Here is a 21,770-nt window from a genome sequence, read left to right on the forward strand (position 1 = left end):
CTCTAATGAGAAAATTTTAAAGGACTTCCCTGGTGGTCCTGTGGTTGAGAAATCACCTGCCAATACAGGAGACACGGGTTTGATGCCTGGTGCAGGCAGATTCCACATGCCGAGGGGCAGCTAAGCCCACGTACAACTACTGAGCCCATATTCTAGGGCCCATGGGCCGCAACGACTGAAGCCCATGTGCCTAGAGCCCGGGTTCTGCAACAAGAGAAGCCATCGCAATGAGAAGCCTGTGCACCAAAACTAGAGAGTAGCCTTTGCTGGTCGTAACTGGAGAAAGCCTGCTCGCCACAAAAAGACCCAGTGCAACCAAAAGTAAATAAATGGAAAAAATTAAAAATAATGTATGCTGGCTGTAACAAGTTGAATTGACACAAATTTTAATCAGCTGTGTCCCCCTCTGTCCAGCCCCACCCACCCGAGGTCACCAATGAGACGAGTGTGGTATATTTTCTTCCACCGTATCCTCCAAGCTTATGTGGATCATGCTTATACCTCATGATATCGCTAAATGGCTCACCAGGCATCCTCAAGCATGTTCATGAATGATCTCAGTGCATGCTCCCGGCAAGGTGTGTGAGGCAGATATTATTAACCCTGCCTTTTCTATAATCAAGGAAGCTGAGGCACAAAAGGGTTATTACATTCAGGGAGAAGATGGTGATGCCTGGATGTTGCCACAAGTTCCAGACTCCAGAGATTAAGCTCCAAACCACATTCTGCTTCCTACAAACATACATGTATGGACAAAAGTAAAATCAAAACCATAGCATCGATTTGCCTTTTGTCACCTAATATTTCATTGGCATCTCTCCAGGGCAACATCTACATAGTTCTAATCTGTCTTTCATAAAAGTTACATAATATTTCTTTTTAAAATTTTATTTTTGGCTGTGCTGGGTCTTCCTTGCTGCGCTCAGACTTTCTCTGGCGAGCAGGGCCCACTCTCGAGTGCACGGGCTCCTCACTGCAGTGGCTTCTCTCGTTGCAGAGCCCGGGCTGTAGGCAGGCAGGCTGAGTAGTTGCAGCTCACGGGCTCTAAAGCGCAGGCTCAGTAGTTGTGGTGTTCGGGCTCGGTTGCCCTTCAGCATGTGAAATCTTCCTGGATCAGGGATCCAACCCGTGTCCCCTGCACTTGTAGGCAGATTCTTAAACAACTGGACCACCAGGGAAGTCGGATAGAATTTCTTCTTTGAAGATTTTTCAGTCCCTCTTCACCCCCTACCCCCAGTGCTGCACAAAATATTATTGTCAGACATAGCAGCCTTACACAGTGGAGTGTTTATAAATCATACATATAGACTTGCTAGGTCGAAGGGTATACGTATTTAATAGATATTACCAGATTGTTTTTCCCAGAAGACTGTTAACAGTTCATATTTCTACTACTAATGTATTGGAGCCCCCACTCACCCCAAAAGTGGGTGTTATCACTTCTTAAATTTATGGGTATAAAGTGGAATCTTTTGGAACATTAATTGGTGATTTTATAACCACTTGAGGGACTTTGTATTTCTCTGTTTGCTGCCCATTTCGGATGTGTCTTTGGTCAGTTGTCTTTAATTTTCCATTGACCATTAAAAAAAAATTGGATTGCCTTTTCTTATCAAGTTGCAAAGTAAAGAAAACAACCCCATTACTAGGGTTGCTGAGTTGTTGAGTATGTATATTTTGTGTCTCGGTTCTTTATAGAGCATTAAAGAATCAGGTACATATAGAAAAGGGTACAAATGCACTTTTTATAGACTTAATACAATTAATAGAATTGATAGTTAATAGAGTGAATAGTGGAGAGCTCTGTTACTTTGCATACCATGAGGACACCATGGACAAATATCCTGGTCAGGAAAAAGCTACGTTTTAGATTTTATTAGGTATTGCTTAATGGCATTCCTAAAGAAGTTTTAGTGTTTCGTTTCTCCAGCCATGTGATCAGTCCAAGGAATGGTATCTCATTATTGTCTTACTTGCATTTCCTCAACCTTAGACATATTTTACATATCTTTTTACATATTAATGGATGTTTGTGTCCATCTTCTGGGAACTGTTTGCTTATTTCTTTAATCATTTTCCTGTTGGGTTTTTGCATATGAGGATTTAACCCTATGTACTGCAAATCTTTTCCTCCAGTCTATTAAAATTTTTAAAAAATAGTTTGTTTTCTGTCTTACCTTAAGAAGATCTTTCCACAAATAAGATTATAAAACATTTTCTATTAAAAAGACGTTACTGTGTGTGTGACTTTTAGACCTTTACCTGGGCTAAAATTTATAATTGTGTATGGTGTGAACCTAGCTTTACATTTTAGCTCTGCCACTGAATAACCTTGAGCAACTGGACAGCATTGGACAGAGCTGAATGCTTCCTCCTCCTCAGAATGCGCACTTCCTCTAGCTTTTGTGTCCTAAGACTTTCTTGATTTTCCTTCTCCTTCTCTGGCTGGTCTTTTGTTCTCACTTTCAGACTCATTATTCCCTTCCTGATCAGTATACTCTTCTGCCAGGTGACCATATCCAGACAATAGCTTCAGTCACACCAAAAGGCAGACAATTTTCCTATTTTTATGTCTGAGCTCTCAGCTGAATCCTGGATCTGCGTATCCACCTGCCTACTTGACATCTCCACTGGGGTGCTCCAGAGGCACCTCAAACACAGGATTTCCAAAATGGAGGATTTCCTCCTCCAGAACTGGCCCTCTTCTGGGAGTCCCTGTCTGAGCGAATGATATGATCATCTTCCAGTTACAAAAGCCATAAATCTGAGCACCATCCTTGACCATCTCCTACCCTCTCCCCAAAACAGCACCCAAAATGATGCCCAGCACCAAGCAGATGCTCGATAGATAGTTACTGAATGACTGGATGCCTGTTTAGTCCATCCCCAAGTCATGATGCTGCTATCTCCTAAATACTACCCCCCCACTTTTTTTTTTGGTTGCACTGGGTCTTCATTGCTCAGCATGGACTTCTACTGGTTGCTGTGAGCAGGGGCTTCTCTTGTTGCAGAGCACGAGCTCTAGAGTGTGCGGCTCAGTAGTTGTGGCACACGGGCTTAGTTGCTCCACAGCATATGGGATCTCCCAGGACCAGGGATCAAATCTGTGTCCCGTGCGTTGGCAAGGTAGATTCTTAACAACTGGACCACCAGGGAAGTCCGTCTCCTAAATATCTGATAAATCAGGATACTCCTGTCTATTTCTGCTCTCTCCACTCCGATTCAGTTACCATCTTCTCGAACCTGGATTTTGCTCCTACCTTCTCAATGACCTTGCATCATGCACCCTGGCCCCTGTGAGGCCCAGGCTCAAATCAAAAACCCAGACTTATTTTTTCCATGGCTCCTCATGACTCAGGATGAGACCTATGCTCCTCACCATGGCCTACAGAATGGGCTGCTTCCACCCCAGCCTCACCACGATCATGGCCAAGACCTTCTTCCGGAGTTGCCCAGCCACCCTGCCCTTTTGCTGTCCATGAAGAAACTTTGACTACCTTGCCCCCAGGGGACTCTGTACAAAGAGGAATTTGAAGAAATTCAGCAACCTTGTAATTTAACTTTCGGATTACAAAACACTCAACTAACCTTTTGTAAAAAAGACAGAAATATTTACACATATTCCTTAACGGAACTTAGGGTGCAGTCATTAGCTAGGTGGGATGAAGACTTCCCTTGTTAGAATTTTATTTATTCTGTGTCTTGTCAGCCTAAAAATGAGACATGCCCCTGCGAACATTTAGAGCAATTTATAACAATGGGTAATTGTTATATTGCCCATAACAGTTGGGACTGTATTACTTGAGTCTTTTAAATGTTTTTAATGTAATTTAAAAATATTTATTTATTTAAATATCTGGCTGCATCAGGTGTGAACTCTTAGCTGCAGTATGTGGGATCTAGTTCCCTGGCCAGGGATCAAACCCCTACCCCATGCATTGGGAGCTCAGAGTCTTAGCCGCTGGATCACCAGGGAAGTCGCATGTAAGTTTTCAATTGAAGTATAGGTGATTTACAATATTGTATTAGTTTCAGGTGTGCAGCAAAGTGATTCAGTCACACACATATTTACATATATATGTATTGATATTCTTTTTCAGATTCTTTTCCCTTATAAATTATTACAAAATATTGAGTATAGTTCCCTGTACAACACAGTAGGGCTTTGTTGGTTACCTATTTTATATAAAGTATTACTTGAGTACTTTTTTGATAGGCTGAAATTAGATTTATTCGCTATGTTTTAGGAAGCTGAATTTTTAAAATATTTAATTCATCAGCTGTTGTTTAATTTTTTAAAATACTTAATTCAGCTGGTATAAACCCCCTCGAACTGGATATGGAACAACAGACTGGTTCCAAATGGGAAAAGGAGTTCGTCAAGGCTGTATATTGTTACCTTGCTTATTTAACTTCTATGCAGAGTACATCATGAGAAATGCTGGGCTGGAAGAAGTACAAGCTGCAATCAAGATTGCCGAGAGAAATATCAATAACCTCAGATATGCAGATGACACCACCCTTATGGCAGAAAATGAAGAGGCACTAAAAAGCCTCTTGATGAAAGTGAAAGAGGAGAGTGAAAAAGTTGGCTTAAAGCTCAACATTCAGAAAACTAAGATCACGGCATCTGGTCCCATCACTTCATGGGAAATAGATGGAGAAGCAGTGGAAACAGTGTCAGACTTTATTTTTGTGGGCTCCAAAATCACTGCAGATAGTGATTGCAGCCATGAAATGAAAAGACGCTTACTCCTTGGAAGGAAAGTTATGACCAACCTAGATAGCATATTCAAAAGCAGAGACATTACTTTGCCAACAAAGGTCTGTCTAGTCAAGGCTATGGTTTTTCCAGTGCTCCTGTATGGATGTGAGAGTTGGACTGAGAAGAAAGCTGAGCGCCGAAGAATTGATGCTTTTGAACTGTGGTGTTGGAGAAGACTCTTGAGAGTCCCTTGGACTGCAAGGAGATCCAACCAGCCCATTCTGAAGGAAGTCAGTCCTGGGATTTCTTTGGAAGGACTGATGCTGAAGCTGAAACTCCAATACTTTGGCCACCTCATGCGAAGAGTTGACTCATTGGAAAAGATTCTGATGCTGGGAGGGATTGGGGGCAGAAGGAGAAGGGGATGACAGAGGATGAGATGGCTGGATGGCATCACCGACTCGATGGACGTGAGTTTGGGTGAACTCCGGGAGTTGATGATGGACAGGGAGGCCTGGCGTGCTGTGATTCATGGGGTCGCAAAGAGTCGGACACGACTGAGTGACTGAACTGAACTGAAATCCCCTCGAGATTTTCTTGCAGTTAATAAAAAATACTTGTTTTTTTGTTATAGCAACAATGATAGAAGTCCAATAAATGGTAATTCTAGCAAGAACAAGTTTAAAACACAAAGCAGGAGTCCACAAGCCACTTTCTCTGCTATCTGACCCGCTCGGCTCCGTGATGCCGGTGGACCTCAGCAAGTGGCCCGGGCCTCTGAGCCTGCAGGAAATGGATGAGCGGCCGCAGCACCCGCTGCAGGTCGAATATGGCGGGGCGGAGATCGACGAACTGGGCAAAGTGCTGACACCCACCCAGGTTAAAAACTGGCCCACCAGCACTACATGGGATGGCCTTGATCTAGGTAAATTGTACACCTTGGTCTTGACAGATCCGGATGCTCCCAGCGGGAAGGACCCCAAATACAGGGAATGGCACCATTTCCTGGTGGTCAACATGAAGGGCAACAACATCAGCAGTGGCACGGTTCTCTCCGATTATGTGGGCTCTGGGCCTCCCAAGGGCACAGGCCTGCACTGCTACGTCTGGCTGGTTTATGAGCAGAAAGGACCACTGAAGTGTGATGAGCCCATTCTCAGCAACCGATCTGGAGACCACCGTGGCAAATTCAAGGTGGCCTCTTTCCGCAAAAAGTACGAGCTTGGGGCCCCAGTGGCCGGCACGTGTTACCAGGCCAAATGGGATGATTATGTGCCCAAGCTCTACGAGCAGCTGTCTGGGAAGTAGAGGAGATGGACACTGTCCCAGAGTTCCCAGACAGTGTTTCAGTTTAGTGATGCATGTAGATTTTCCCCCATTTCTCTGCCTAAGCCCTGAGTGGTCAGATTTAGATTTAGGGTGACTTTTCTTTCCTTCTGCCTGTATTGTATAATTTTAGGGGGGTTATGTTTTGATCAAATTTGAACTCCGTTTTGGTGGGGGATTCTTTGGTACTGTGATGCAGTTTATCCAAATGTTAATAGACGAACAACAACCCAGACTTTAAAGAAGAAAAAAAATTCTGGTAAAAAGACCAGGTCTGCAGTATTAGAACAGAACTTCAAAGAGTCTTTAAGGGAGGTTGAAAACAAAAAAGAGATTGACTGTCTCTGCCTTTGTGAGCCTGAGCACAGAATTGTGTGTGAAGGTACCTACTGGCATGTGTTTTCACGGCTCTGTCTCACCAAGACAACCAGGGGCCAGCATGTCCACTAACCCCCCACGTCTCAGGCTGGTTACTGCGTGTCAGTGTCCCACTGTGGCTCCTTTAAAGAGCAATACTGGAAAAAGCTCCGTAGAAGAAATTGCTTTGCTGTTAAAGCCTGGCCATCTAGACGAGCAGCAGGGCTGGGTAAGAGGTTATCAGAATCTGAAAGTCTGTGCTTGTTAAATTGATCACACTTTGGTTTAAAAAAGAAAACGGGTCTGGAGTTGGTGAATATTGTGTTAATTTTGCTGTTTGCTTATAGTTTGAATAAAAATAAAAACACTGTGTAGATGTGAAAAAAAAAATTAAAACACAAAGCAGCGTCTTTACGTTTCCCTCGATGTTCCCAAGCGTGGAATGTTCCCCGCTCACCTGCTCCATCCTAATTGTCACTTACTAGTCCTTCAGCATCGCCTTCTCAGACTGACACTGCCTTTCTGATATCTTGGACGAAGACAAACCCTGCTATTTTACTTTCCCCACACTATTTCCATCTCTGTATTTGTCACAACTGGAGTTATAAACCTCCCTGTTTCATTCTTTAATCTTTGTTTCTCCCATACAGTGCGGTCTCTAAGAAGGGCCATCATATAATTTATTGTCCAAACCATGACACCTCAGAGTGAATGAGGGAGCCCTTAATATTTACGTTGCATCAGTGGGCAAACACGAGATTGTCCCCAGAAGTACAGGATGTACTTTTGCCCCATTTAAAGGTAAAAAATGGGCTATCATTTCCCCCTCTCACACACCATTATATCCTAAGTTCTAAGCACACAGTTGGCAATAAACGCATATGAATATCACAGGTTGAGTCACCCTCACTTTCTCCCTCTGTGAAATGGACTTCACAACAGTCCCTCCCTCACAGGGCTGTTGTAAACACTGGGGCTGCCTCTCACACGATGGTTAATAGAGTACAGATGGAGGCCTACACACCCTATTGCTAAAGATTTAAAAGTTATACACCCAGAACTTCCCTGGTGGTCCAGTGGGTAAGACTCCACAATCCCAATGCAGGGGATCCGGGTTCCATCCTTGGTCAGGGAACTAGATCCCACATGGGTGCTGCAGTGAAGATCTTAGGTGCCACAGCCAAGACCTGGTGCAGCCAAAATAAATAAATATTTTAAAATATGTTGATTTATTTGGTTGCATTGGGTCTTCCATGGGATCTTCATTGTGGTATAGGGTTTAGTTGCTCCACAACATGTGGGATCTTAGTCCCCCAACCAAGGGATCAAACCCACGTCTCTTACATCGGAAGGCAGATTCTTAACCACTGGACCACCATGGAAGTCCCAATAAATAGTTTTTCAAAGTTTTACACCAAGCAAACAGCTGCTAAACAAAATATGATCTACCCTCTTCACAAAGACACCTCCAAAAAAGAAAACAGAAAGATACGTGCAAAGTGACAGTCCCTATCAAACGACTCTGGGTGGTGTGATTTCAAAGTGGACTTTCTTTTCTGCCAAAGTCCTAGGTTCACTCTGGGGAGATAAGGTGGGGGAAGGGGGGCAGCTTTCTCTCACATTTATTGGATCGTGAGGGTACCCCCTGTCAGTCTTCCAGTAATTTGCGATACTCATGTGATAAACACTTGCTTTTAGTTCCTTTTTACTGGGGGAGGGGACTTCTCTCCTTTCACACCTCCCTCCTCCCCATTCAGGACTCCCTATATGCGTCTTCTCCCCTTACCTGGGCTATTCAAGCAACCTCCATTCACAGGTGCTCCCAGCTCCCCATCCTGCAGGAATGGGGAGGAACTGGAGGCTGGAAGATCCCACTGGAATTTAGAATTCCCTGACAGCTTGGAATTCTACCCAGGAACATGGAGACTTTCAGACAGGAGGCCCCTCCACTCCTAACTTGAAGACCATCCCTCTTCTTTTCTAAATGCCCTTCCCCCATCCCACCATGGGGGCCACCTGTGCACCCCACCAGCTTGCCCCTGCTCTGTCCACAGCCCCAGAGATAGAGCGGTTTCCTCAGGTTTAGAGGTGCACTCCCGATCCCCTAACATCACTGACTCAGGGAACAGGCCCATGCCCAAGTTTCAGAAAAAGGCTGAGCTACTTGTTCAGCAAATTCGGGGGCTTCGAGGTCCCAGACCATGTCCAGAAATGGGGACTCGGGCACATTTTAGCTCCTGGGGATGCCTTGCCCTGCGGAGTCAGACTCAAGCCTGAATCCAAGGGCAAAATTGTTAATTCCAGTCCATATAACTTACTAAGCACCCGCTGTGTGTCCCACTTACCTGTTGTAGGTGCTAGGAATTCAGCTGTGAGCAAAACAGGACTTTCCAGCACTCACGTTCATGTGGGGAAGACAGACAGTAAGTAAGGAAACGAATAACTACTTCTGAAAAGCCTGGTACACTGTATTTCACTTGGATGAAATACAGTTTCATTTCACCTTCAGCTCTAACCTGGGGATTGTTCTTGGCATTGTGGGAGATGGAGCATCCTTCCCCGCGTGTCCCCACTTTCGCCGCCAGAGGGCGCGCCGACCCTGTTTGTCCACACGCGTCGCCGCGCGTTTTCTCCCTTAGTCTCAGGTGGGTCACTTAGCCTCGAAGGAGTCCTGTTTTGTGATTTCCCTGGGGGCCTGTCTCTCCCGTGACATAACTGCTCTCCCTCCCTGCTCTGCCCCACAGCGACCAGGTATGTGGTCGGGACTGGGGTGGAGTGTGCCCCGTGCACCCCGCGTGAGTTGTACTAGTGGACGTGGGTTGGGGGATTCCAAGCGCTGGACCAGGACCAAAGTATATGAAGCGAATGCGTGAGGTCAGTGGTGAGGCTGGCCACACACCCGACCCGTCTGGAAATGCGGAACAAGGAGTCTAGGTGTGTGAGTCAGGGGTTTGCATGAGAGCCACCTTCGCGCAATGGAGGCGCTGGTCTGCTGAGATGGGTACCGAGGATCGCCCAGCCCGCCAAGGCCGCCGCACGCGCATCTCCTGATGGGGTGCGGAGTGAAGAGCAAGCACCTGGAGCCAGCTTTGGGCCATGTGTGATGAGAAACTGTGGGGCAAGGTCCTTTTGACAAGTCCCTGTCACTCTCTGTCTACTCCCTTTCACACTTTCTGGCCCCAAATGTTTCAGCCTAGGTTGTGCTTTCCCTGCCTCAGCTCCCAGATCAGTCATTTCTCCAAGGGGCTCTGTTCCTTTGAGCCAGGAAAGGCTTTTGTGTTTTTTGTTTGTTTTTTCCTTTAATTAAAAAAAATTGTATTTATTTGGTGCACCAGGTCTTGGTCGCAGCACTCGGGATCTTTACTTTCGGCATGTGGGATCTAGTTCCCTGACCAGGGATCCAACCTGGGACCTCTGCATTGGAAGCTTGGACTCAACCACTGGACCACCAGGGAAGCCCCTACAGGTGTGGAATTTTTAATAAAATACTTAATATATTGGAAGGCACTTTCCACACCAATGGACATTTTTCAAGAGGTTTAGTGAGAGGAGCCCATGAACAATCCAGTCATGGTGACCGGGTAGAGAATGGAGGATGAGAATAGTCAGTTTTTTCCCTGCACCATCTCTCCGATGGTCACCTCCATCTCCCAGAAATGGGAATCTTCCCTCAAACATGATGAGCTCATCATTCCACAAGCTCTCCAAGGGGGTGACTCTGCCGCAATCTTCGTCAAGGCCCCAGTAGACCCAGAAATGCACCAACCAAGGCCGCTTCAAGTCCCATGCCAGGACTGGAGGTCACACAGACACTAGAACTTTTCTCATTCTGGGCCAAGTGTCTCTGTGCTGAGTTGGTGGTGTCTGTGGAGGGGGTCCCACGGCACCTCAGAGATGATGGGGACGGTCCTCCTATCCCAAGCAGAGGCGATTTTCAAAGCCCCTCCTCTACCGCCTCCTCCTCCAGTAAAGGAGCAAGAGAATCTAGAACCAGTCTCCCCACCCAGCTCCCTCCTCCAGAATCTCACCCAGAAGGGATTGTCAACACCATTGCTTAGTCACTAAGTCATATCCAATTCTTTGCGACCCCACCAGGCTCCTCATCCCTGGGGTTTCCCAGGCAAGAATACTGGCATGGGTTGCCATTTCCTTCTCCAGGGGATCTTCCTGATTCCTTCAAAATGCAGGGATTGCACCTGCGTCTCCTGCATTGGCGGGAGCATGCTTTACCCCTGAGCCACCTGGGAAGCTCTGTGTCAACATTATAGTAAGTGAAACTGGAGTCTGCTGGTGAGGAGAAAATGGGTGGATCTGAATCCTGAGGCCATAGACTGAGAAAAGAGGCAACTGGGAAGGACAGGGAAAGGGTAGAACAAAGAGGAAAAGTTGAGGGACACTTGGAGGCAAGATTTCAACCTGAAGTTCCCAGAGCGTCTCACCTACGAACCTGTGCTGCCTGGCCCTTGATCTCCTAGACTGAGCTCTGGTTCCCATGTTTGAATGGAGTCTGGGGTCCACTCACAGGGCTAGACTCTGAGTGCCCCACCCCCACAGCCCTGTCCCACATTCCTACCCCCTCATTTGCAGCCCCACCTCCTGATCTTCTCTTTATTTTTATTTTCATAATTAATTACTTTTTGTGGTGTGTAATGTCTTATTCAGGAGAAGACAATGGCACCCCACTCCAGTACTCTTGCCTGGAAAATCCCATGGACGGAGGAGCCTGGTAGGCTGCAGTCCATGGGGTTGCGAAGAGTCGGACACAACTGAGCGTCTTCACTTTCACTTTTCACTTTCACGCATTGGAGAAGGAAATGGCAGCCCACTCCAGTGTTCTTGCTTGGAGAATCCCAGGGATGGGGGAGCCTGGTGGGCTGCTGTCTATGGGGTCACACAGAGTCGGACATGACTGAAGCGACTTAGCAACAGCAGCAGCAGTGTCTTATTCCCTGACCAGAGATGGCATGGTGCCTCTTGCAGTAGAAGCATGGAGGAGTCTTTTTCTTTTTTTTCACTTCATTTTATTTATATTTATTTTTAGAAAGTGAAAGTAAAGTCCCTCAGTCGTGTCCGACTCTTTGCGACCCCATGGACTGTAGCCTACCAGGGTCCTCCATCCATGGGATTCTCGAGACAAGAATACTGGAGTGGGTTGCCATTTCCTTCTCCAGGGGATCTTCCTGACCCAGGGATCGAACCTGGGCCTCCTGCATTGGAAGTAGACGCTTTAACCTCTGAGCCATCAGGGAAGCCTGCTTAGTTCTATTCTAGTCTCTGTTCTGTTTATTTTTATTGGAGTATAATTGCTTTATAATGTTGTGTCATCTTCTGCTGTACAAAGAAGTGAATCAGCTCTATGCATACATGTATCCCCTCTCTCCTGGCCTTCCCTTCCATCCCCCCATCCCACCCCTCTGGGTCATCACAGAGTACAGAGCTGAGCTCCCTGGGCTCTACACCAGGTTCCCACTAGCTATCAATTTTACACATGGTGGAGTCTTCACCACTGGACTACCAGAGAAGGCCCCAGCCACATCTGCACCCAGCCCCCTTCTGGAACGTTCTGGTGAAGAATGACTTGAAAGGGTGTCCAAACCCACCTCCCCACCCTGGAACCAAACTCCTTCCTCTCTCCTTGCACTTACTTCACGGGCCAGTCCCGTCCCTTCCTGGACCCAGACTTCTGTAGTGTACTTTTTGAGTTGTGAAAGACATGGAAATTATTTTCTTATGTGTTAATTTTATATTGATATAAAACAATTTTATATCAGAATTACACAGAATAAAGTGATACCTTTTGTCCCTGAATTGGGTGTGCCCCCAAACGGGCCTCCGACAATCAGCCCTCTCCCCAACTTTCTGTTCTAAACCTTTGTGGAAGGCTGGTGTCACTGGTTGTGGCCGTTAGAGAGGCCTGGGCTGAAATGACCTTCGGTTAAAGGTCCAAACATTCCAGAAGTTTCCAGGCCCTTCTCTGAGCAGAGCTGACTCCAGAGGAGGAATGTCTTACCAATCGACCACTCTGACCTTTGCCTGTGCTCTGCCTTACTAAGTTCAGATACCTCCGTTTCCAGAATCTTGTAAAGGCGCAAATTTTGATTTCTTTCTAGGAAATCCTTTTTGGAGACAAGCAAATTCTTCCTTTTTGAGAGTTCCAACCCCCACACCACAATCTCTGGGCCGGTACAAAGTCCAGCCCCGGGGTGGATTTCCAAGAAAGGGGAGACTTTTCTTTCTGCCTCCTGGTCCACCCTCAGAAGCGCCCCGCCCCGCGCTGGGCCCAGTGCCCGCCAGGGGGCGCGCCGACCCACCCTCCCTCCTTGGTTGGGGGGTTGGGAGGGAGAGACCAGTCCAGACTCGGGCTCCGCGCCGAAGACCCCGTCCCTCCCTGCCTGTGAGTCGCGTCCCCCACCTTGTGCCACACCCTGTCGAGATCAGTGCAAGAAAGCGGAGACTTGTGATTGAAATGGAATTTTTATTCAGTGCAACCAGGAGGTCATGGTAACTTGAAACTTGTTCTTAAGTGGAAAAGTGGGTGTTATCTTGCCACCTTTGGAAGTGGAGAAAGGACTCCGTTTGCATCGATCCCGCCATGATAGAATATGTAAGGTTGCAGAATTCACAGAGTGCCTCCTGGTTTGCTCCTGGTGGAGAAAATGCCAAGGGGAATCACGGATCTCATTAAGGGTCCCCAGGTCCAGCCTGGGGATTGATCATCCCTCACGGTATTAGTCACAGGGGTCATTGTGAGAGGTCAGGGTCCTGGGGACATCCAACAGCAAAGTAACCTCTCACGATTGTCCATGGTCACAGAAAGGGGACCAGTCTCCCTACTCAGGATAGACTTAGGATGACTGTTACAAAGGAGACAGAATAAGGAGGGAGGGATTGAATCTGAGTGTCTCCTATCCCTCTAAAACCCACTCCATGTCCCAGATCTAAGGGGACAACACATCTCTCCAGGCTCATTCAGGACACAGCATCCAACTGACCTCTGATCAGCCAACACTGAAGAGAGACAGAGAGAGCGGGGGAGCAAGAGAGAGATGGATGCAGAGGGAGGGATGGATAGATTATGGGCAGAGGAGTAGAAAAGAGAAACACAAGCTGACCAACGAAGAGGATGAAATAGAAATAAAAACGAAAGGAGAAAGAAGCAACAGAGAGTTCAGTTCAGTTCAGTCGCTCAGTCGTGTCCAACTCTTTGCCACCCCATGAACTGCAGCACGCCAGGCCTCCCTGTCCATCACCAACTCCCAGAGTCCACCCAAACCCATGTCCATTGAGTTGGTGATGGATGCCATCCAGCCATCTCATCCTCTGTCGTCCCCTTCTCCTCCTGCCCTCAATCCCTCCCAGCATCAGGGTCTTTGGTGGATGGAATAGAGTAGGTGGATGGGGACGGAAGGACCCAGAAAAGCACTCGGTGGGGGGCGATGAGTCATAGAACCAGTATGCAGGCCCCCCTTTCCTCCGTGCCCCCTCCTCCCTTGGAAGGCACAGAACCTCACCTGCCACAAACCCGATCGTCTGAGGATACAGCCGAGTAACAATTTTGACCTTTCACCTTCACCACGAAGGACTCCTGGGGCCTGTTGACCAACCACGGGCAGCACTGCTCGAAGCAGACCCTAAAGGTGCAGTTCCCACACTTCCGGGTCCTGCCCAAGGGTACCACGGCATCGTCACAGCAACAGTCCTGCCGGGGGTCGTAGAACTGGTCCCCGCATCGCTCTTGTGACTGGCACAGCAACAGCTGAGTGCCTGTGGGGGACACTGGAGGAAACAGAGGTGGTGTCACCCTGGCAGCGGGGTGGGCAAGTCCTGGGCTGGGGTCTTCTGGGAGCGGCACCCCACCCCCCAGCGTCCGCGTCCCTCCTGGGCTCACCTGGGGCAGCATGTGAACAGAGAAGCAAAAGGATGCAGACAGCGGCCAAGACAGCTGTGGGAGAAAAAGGGATGATGCTTGGCCTCAAAAGTGGATGGGGCAGCCACTGGAGCCCAACCTAGAGGAGGGGGGGTCCGAGGGGGTGTCTGTCCTGACCAAGGCTCAGGGAAAGCTTAGGAACAGACCTGTGTTAGGTGTCTGCGGATTATGGGTCTGTGGAAGTTGAGAGGAGGCAGGCAGGACTCAGAGAAATGGGTTTGGGGTTCTGAGGGATGTGGGTGTTCCCTGGGAGGGAAGAGTTCAGAGCAGGAGGCTCAGCTGGAGTCAAGCGTTAAAGGCAGCTGAGCTAACACTGGTGTTGTGTTATGTCCATGACCAATATTAAAATTTAGATGCCAGGATTTGGGGTGGGAGACTGTCATAATGTACAGCATTGGGCATGAGTTTGGAAATTGATCAGGGACATGGATGGGGCTGCTCTTGGTCTTCCCAAGTGGTTCAGGGATAAAGAACACTCCTGCCAAATCCCATGGATGGAGGAGCCTGGTGGGCTGCAGTCCATGGGGTCGCTAAGAGTCAGACACGACTGAGCGATTTCACTTTCACTTGTCACTTTCATGCACTGGAGATGGAAATGGCAATCCACTCCAGTGTTCTTGCCTGGAGAATCCCAGGGATGGGCTGCCATCTATGGGGTCGCACAGAGTCGGACACCACTGAAGCGACTTAGCAGCAGCAGCACCCAATGCAGGAGGCACAGGTTCAATCCCTAAGTCAGGAAGATCCCCTGGAGAAGGAAATGGCAACCCACTCCTGTATTCTTGCCTGGAGAATCCCATGAACAGAGGAGCCTGGAGAGCTACAGTCCATGGGGTCCCAACGAGCTGGACATGACTGAGCGACTGAGCAGGCAGCACGCCCTTGGGGATGTGGCAGGGGTACTGCCATGATGGAGTCCCTTGTCTGGCTGGGGGCTAGGGACGAGGAGTGATGGATTGAAGCGAGGATGGTGTTGAGGCTGATTTTGGATTTGGGCTCCAAGAGAGTCGGGATTTGGTCCTTCTTACCCAGGATGCAGCGTCGTGGAGTCATGGCTCTGGATTGGCTGCGGTGGAGTGGAAGGAAGTGTAGCAGATCCCAGCAGCTGGTTTTATACTATGCCGCCGAAGCCCCGCCCCCACCTGCCCCAGAAAGAAGCTCCTGCTCTCATCAGCTCTCCTGTCTTCCTGCCAGGCCTGCAGAGACACGCTGGGGCCCTGGGGCAGCAACAGGTTTCAGATGTGAGCTTGGTCACGTCACTGTCAAACATGATGTCAATTCTTTGAGAGCCAGGAGGAGACCCATGGGGCCCCCTCCTCCCCCTCCCCACCAGAGCCTCCCTCTCACCCCGGACACTGCAGCCTCTTTTGCAAATAGGGATCCTTGGGGTCCTTCCCACTCTCCCAAGATGAATCCACTCGCCAGCTTTCCCATCAGATCCTCTAAGTCTTCTACTTTCTGGACTTTAAAAAAAATAATTTTATTTATTTATTTATTTTTGGCAATGCTGGGTCTTCGTTGCCACGTGCGGGTTTTTCTCTAGTTGAGGGGAGCAGGGGCTGCTCTCTAGTTGCGGGACACAGGCTTCTCATCGCAGTGGCTTTTCTTCCCGCCTCTTTGTCACTGAGCCACCAGGGAAGCCCGACCCTTATTTTTTTAGTCTAAAATAGATGACAGACACATTTAAGAGCCTGGCAATAAAGATTCACTGAGAATGAGCTGTGTGGCAAGCCCTGAGTTAGAGGCTGCTACAGGTGCAGTGATTACTCAGTAGCATCAGAGAGGGCTACAGACCATCTTTAAGACCATGATGACTCAGAGAGGTCAGGTTTGGGTAAAAACTCAGTGGCTGTGGGAGCCCAGATTAGAGTGGGAGGTCATGAGATGCCTTGAGTGTTCAGGGAGGGATTCCTGGAAGAGGGGATATGTGAGCTAATATTTCAAGGATGAGGCTGAACTGTATTTTAGGAAGGCTGAGCCCCAGAGAGTGTGGAAGACAGACGAGGGAGCTGGAGCGAGTGGGAGAGGGGCAGGGTCAGTCCCTTGTGAGCATTGAGGACTCAGGACTTTATCCTCAGTGCACTGAGCACCATGTCCATGTCCTGAGCATGGAAGGAGAGTATTCAGATCTGTGTCTACGAATATCTGTCTCCCCAGGTCTGCTCTGGGGAGGCTGGACAGGAAGGTTGAGACCGGAGTTAGGAGCTCAGGGAAGATCCTGCTACAGCAAAAATACCTGTGCAGTGACCAGAGTTCTAAATGTTTTCTTTTTCCCATTGATGCTTTCAAACTGTGGTGCTGGAGAGGACTCTTGGGAGTCCCTTGGAGAGCACTCTTGGGAGTCCCTTGGAGAGCAAGGAGATCACACCAGTCAATCCTAAAGGAAATCAACGCTGAATATTTATTGGAGGGACTGATGCTGAGGCTGAAGCTCCAATACTTAGGCTACCTGCTGCAAAGAGCCAACTCATTGGAAAAGACCCTGATGCTGGGAAAGATTGAAGGTGGGAGGAGAAGTGGGTAACAGAGGATGAGATGGTTGGATGGCATCACTGACTCAATGGACATCAGTTTGAGCAAGCTCCAGGAGATGGTGATGGACAGGGAAGCCTGGGGTGCTGCAGTCCTTGGGGTCTTAAAGAGTCGGACAAGACTGAGCGACTGAACAACAGCAGAAGAGGGGGCAGGGTACAGCATGCTCCCCTCCCAGCCCCACGTCGCCCCTTGGAGTTTGGGGGTTTCTGCAGTCTCTGAGTATTTCCCAACTGTGGACTGCAACATTTTAGTAGGTTAGACAACCACTCAAGCTGGGCATCGGCTACATCATTTTTTAATTGAAGAAAATATAGATTAAGGAATGGATTAGTATGTGCTGCAAAGAATCTTTTTTCCAGGTTTTAAAAAAAATTATTTTAAAATGTCATGTTAGTTTCTGCTGTACAGCAAAGTGAATCAGCTATATGTTTCCATATATCCCCTCTTTTTTGGATTTCTTTCCCATTTAGGTCATCACAGAGTTTCCTGGGCTATACATCAGGCTCTCATTAGCTGTCTATTTTAAGCACAGTATCAATAGTGTATATATGCCAGTCCCAATCTCCCGATTCATCCCATGCCCGCCTCTTTCCCCTTGGGCATCCATGCATGGTTTTCTGTGTCTCTGTTTCTGCTTTGCAAATAAGATCACTTGTACCATTTTTCTAGATTCCACACATACACAATACTTGTTTTCCTCTTTTGACTTCAATCTGTATGAAGATCTTGAGACCAATCCACGTCTCTGCTAATTACACAGAATCTTATTAATTATTTCACAATTAAATGCTGTGTACTGCAACTCGCATTCAGGAATGTTGGAACCCATGTAGTGATGTAATGTCTGTTTTCTGGCAAGTTGCAGGTGTTGGTTAATAAAGTCATGAATGGAGGAGGCTTGAAGCAAGGGTGGATCCTCCTTTGCCCAATGCTAGTTGTCAAGTCATGTTCTAGAGTTTGGAGCAGCACATTGCTCCTGACCTTGATTCCATGCTCTTCCTGGAATCGCTCCAGGAGGACAGTTGCCTCTGTGAGTATCTGGGGTGCTGTCGATGCCTGGATAGCAGCCAGGATGTGGCAGAAGGCATGTTTTCTAGGGCAGGGTTGGGGTTCTGTTTCTGAAGAGAGACGAGCCCAGACCTCACTCCTGGGCCTGGAGCTGAGTCACTGAAGAACAGGAGGGTGAAAGGAGGTCAGCACAGAGGTGCGGAGCCCGGATGCTGCCCAAAGAGCAGTGTCGCTTCTGAGACCTGTGGACACGTGCGTGCGTCCTCAGTCGCTTCAGTCGTGTTCCACTCTTCTCGACCACATGGACTGCAGCCCGCCAGGCTCCTCTGTCCATGGGGTCCTCCAGGCAAGAATACGGGAGTGGGTTGCCATGCCCTCCTCCAGGGGATCTTCCCAACTCCGGGGATCCACAGCCATTAACTCAGCAGCGCTGAGTCTTTGGGATAAGATAGCCCTGGGTTCACATTTTGCCTCGGCCCCTTCTCAAGGTACCAAAAAAGCCTTTGCAAAAACTTCTGTCCCATCCTACCGCCAGCCTCCTCAGGGAACCCCATCCTACTGTGCCCACCATAAGAACTCACTGTCTGGGACGGCTGTGTCTCCTGCATGTGTGTGCACGCTCAGTCATGTTTGACTCTTTGTGGCCTCATGGACCGTAGCCTGCCAGGCTCCTCTGTCCATGGGATTCTCCAGGCAAGAATATGGGAGTGGGCTGCCATTTCCTTCTCCAGGGGATCTTCCCAACCCAGGGATCGAACCCGTGTCTCCTGCATTAGCAGGAAGAATCTTTGCCACCAAGACACACGGGAAGTCACCGTCCACGTCGGAGGTGACTGTGAGGGCACCCGGCCTGTGTTGGCTGATGCCATCACTAGGTGTTGGGACCTGCCTCTACTTACGGCTAAAGAAAGTTCTAGCTGTCTTGGCAACAAGTGTAAGATCCTGACTTCACACAACTATTTGTCTCATTCTGTCATTCTGTTTCTTGAAGCCAAGCAAGACACTGACCCAAGGTCCAACTGTTGGTCAGTGACTCAGACTGGACTAGATCCCAGGGCTCCTGAGCCCCAGCCCAGGGGCCTCTGAACACCCCTGGCCCAGCCCATCTAGGAAGGACAAGCAGACTCTGCTCATAGGCCACCCTGGGGAAGCCCCAGGTGACGGTTCCCAAGTGTCCTGGCTGCGGCTGGCAGAGCCGGCTCCCTGGGTGTGATACCAGGGGTTTGCTGTCAGTTCCTGCTCTCACCGGTTCCCCACTGGCTTTCCGATTGCCCCAGGAATAAATAGACTAGGTCTTCTACCTGGCAGTATCTGGGTGTTATTTCCATCTGGCCTTAGGGAGCCCGTCCCAGGAAACAGGCAGGAATGAGGTGGACTTACATGTGTGTGGAAGGAATGTCAGGTATGCAGGAGGAGGGGCTGGGACTCCCCAGATCCACGAGGTCCCTCCTCTGCTGGCTGATGGGGAGGTTGTGTCCCTCCTTTACACAACTCTATCCCTGGGATCACACAAACAGATCCCTGCTCCCTGCAACGTGACTTCAGGTGACCAAAGAATGGATGGTTTGGCTTGACCCAGCCCTGGTTAGATCCTCCAAATGATATAGTCGATTAAGAGCTTATGTGTCTTAGGAGTGGCTGGAGGAAGAGGCTCTAGGCTGTGTCTCCTTGCATTGATCTAGGATCCAGATCTCAGAGCTGTTGCCTAAACTCACGGTTGCTGCTGGGGAAACACCTGATGACTGCATGACTGTGATGCCCAGGGCTGCAGATACATCAGGAACCCCAGCCACCAGGGCTTGTGGGAAAGGTGGACTGATGCTTCCCAGCCTCTGCAGACAAGGAGGCCCTCAGTGAAGGGCGGAGGTGCCAAGTGTCCTTCTTGCACATTCCTCATGGTTCCCCATTGCCCTCGGCTTATTATAACTCCTTGTGTGTGTGTGTGCGTGCGTGCGCATGTGTGTGTGTGCATGTGTGTGTGTGTGTGTGTGTTAGTTTTTTAGTTGGGTCCGATTCTTTGTAACCCCATGGACTGTAGCCCGCCAGGTTCCTCTGTCCATGGGATTCTGCCGGGAGCCAGCACGAGAGTCTCCACCCATGACAAGGTCATGTGGGAGAGATCTGGTGGGCAAGGCGAGCCAGAACTCAAGGGGTACCCCTCTGGGCCTGCCTGAGCATCTACCCCCAAACCAAAATCTGTCTGTTTTACTATTTCACAACTTTCACCAACTCCTCTGACATTAACGGGGGGGCTATCCCCGACCACCTTTCTCTGTAAGAAAATCAACTTAAAACTCTGGTTAATAAGTCTCCTGGGCATAATAGGAGTGTTTCAATTCAAACCCCTCTGATGACTTTCTAGCTTGCCTGACAGGTTTGTTCAGATTCACAGTCTCCCAACCACCAGAGGCACAGGAAGCTTAAGATATTCTAACAATGCAGAGCTTCTCAGAGTTAAAATTGTTAAAATAGAACTAGTAGAGGATTTCTTTGTTGAGCTAATGCTTGCTGCAAAGTTTCCATATCCCTTACCTACTGTGTCCCTGGGAGTGTATTGATTAATATAGTTGGTGTATAGAAATGTAAGTAGTAACTTTAATGTTTGTAATCTTGGACCCTTGAGTTAATTCTTTTCTTGTTGTAGCCCACCACACTTTTGCCCTGTAGGAATGCAACTTTATCTAATGCTTTCGGAGGGTGGCGCCTGACTTTAGAATAATCACCTTTAGAGAAAAATAAGTTTTCTGAAGAAAGGGTCATAAAATGTTAACAGGCCTCCTGGCCAAAAGATGATGTGAATCATCTAAAACTTTTACATATGATAAGTTTGCAGAAAGAAAGCCTGGCTTCGATAAGGATCAAGGACTGCTGACCTTGCATGACTCTACCCCTTCCCCCGTTATCCTCTATGCACAACTTAAGGTATAAAAACTACTTTGGAAAATAAAGTGTGGGCCTTGCTCACCGAAGCTTGGTCTCCCCATGTTGTTCTTTCTCTTTCCTTTTCCTATTCAGGCTGATTCCATGGAGCGCAGGGGCTCTCTGCGTTCACTTTCCTGCCTGGGCTTCTAAGACCCACTCGACAAGGTGCCTAAGGTGGGGCACCTTCCGCGATTCAAGAGGACGCCTGCGGCCTACGTGAACAGAGCAAGTCCTGTGCTGGGGCTTTATTGGCTTTCTGCGTAAACCAAGGAATATCAGCCTCTTTTCTCTCCTCTATTTTCTTAACTGCAAAATTCTCTCTTTCTCCTTTTATCTATCCTTTCGCCAACGCCGTCCTCCAGAGGGAATCCATGGATCCAACCAGGGCTGGACCCCGGTAGGATTCTCCAGGCAAGAATACTGGAGTGGGTTGCCATTCCCTCCTTCAAGGGATCTTCCCGATCCAGGGATCAAGCCCCAGTCTCCTGAATTGCAGGCAGATGCTTTACTGTCAGAGCCACCAGGGAAGCCTGATTACAACCCAGATGTCTACCAGGGCTCAACAGCTATTTCCTCAGTTGTATGCCTCACCACTCTCTTCCCACCTCCTATGTGTTCCCTACATCCCCAAGTTCCAGGGTTCATACATGATGGTTTCTGTCAGACCCTCTCCCGACTCTCTTCACGTGCCTTCCGTTCGGCCCCCAGATTTCAGTTTAAATGCCACCCTCCTGAGATGTCCCTCAATTCAGAGGATGAGGTCTGTAACGTCATGACATCCTGATAGCACCTTGGATATCTTCTCCTGAGCACTTTTCACAGTTTTTTGTGGCTTTGTTGTCAAGAAAGACACTTGAGAATCAGGCCTAGTTGTGCGTTTGATTCTCAGTGAGAAGGGAATGAGTTTCGTCTGGAACCAAACAGATCAAGGGTTTCAGATTGAGGCAAACCACACCAGCCTTCACTCTGCACGCGCAGGTGGGAATCTAA

At 48.5% G+C, this 21,770-nt stretch overlaps 2 protein-coding genes and 1 non-coding gene across 3 annotated transcripts; 1 reads left to right on the forward strand and 2 right to left on the reverse strand.

Moving 5' to 3' along the window:
• Positions 1 to 5,434: 5,434 nt before the first annotated feature.
• LOC101906366 (phosphatidylethanolamine-binding protein 1-like) lies at positions 5,435 to 6,297 on the forward strand. Its single transcript, XM_059877577.1, has one exon. It carries the CDS (start codon positions 5,450 to 5,452, stop codon positions 6,011 to 6,013), a length of 564 nt encoding a protein of 187 aa, XP_059733560.1. The 5' UTR covers positions 5,435 to 5,449; the 3' UTR covers positions 6,014 to 6,297.
• Positions 6,298 to 11,564: 5,267 nt separating this feature from the next.
• On the reverse strand, positions 11,565 to 11,637 carry TRNAW-CCA (transfer RNA tryptophan (anticodon CCA)). The gene has a single exon. It is a non-coding gene; the product is annotated as a tRNA-Trp (tRNA).
• A 1,206-nt stretch (positions 11,638 to 12,843) lies between these two features.
• On the reverse strand, positions 12,844 to 15,715 carry IGFL1 (IGF like family member 1). Its single transcript, XM_002695176.6, has 4 exons — positions 15,344 to 15,715; positions 14,277 to 14,330; positions 13,900 to 14,164; positions 12,844 to 13,032 (listed from the first exon to the last, which is right to left on the reverse strand). The coding sequence occupies exons 1-4, from the start codon at positions 15,366 to 15,368 to the stop codon at positions 13,008 to 13,010; spliced, it is 369 nt and encodes a 122-aa protein (XP_002695222.1). The 5' UTR covers positions 15,369 to 15,715; the 3' UTR covers positions 12,844 to 13,007.
• Positions 15,716 to 21,770: the final 6,055 nt, after the last annotated feature.

Source organism: Bos taurus, chromosome 18, assembly GCF_002263795.3.
Source record: "Bos taurus isolate L1 Dominette 01449 registration number 42190680 breed Hereford chromosome 18, ARS-UCD2.0, whole genome shotgun sequence".
In the NCBI taxonomy this organism is placed as follows: domain Eukaryota; kingdom Metazoa; phylum Chordata; class Mammalia; order Artiodactyla; family Bovidae; genus Bos; species Bos taurus.

Coding starts and splice junctions, on each gene's coding strand:
- LOC101906366 (XM_059877577.1), top strand. CDS start 5,450: ATGCCGGTGGACCTCAGCAAGTGGCCCGGGCCTCTGAGCCTGCAGGAA.
- IGFL1 (XM_002695176.6), bottom strand. CDS start 15,368: ATGACTCCACGACGCTGCATCCTGG. Junction 14,331..15,343: donor TCCACGACGCTGCATCCTGG/GTAAGAAGGACC, acceptor TTTCTCCCACAG/CTGTCTTGGCCGCTGTCTGC. Junction 13,033..13,899: donor GACGATCGGGTTTGTGGCAG/GTGAGGTTCTGT, acceptor TTTCTCCACCAG/GAGCAAACCAGGAGGCACTC.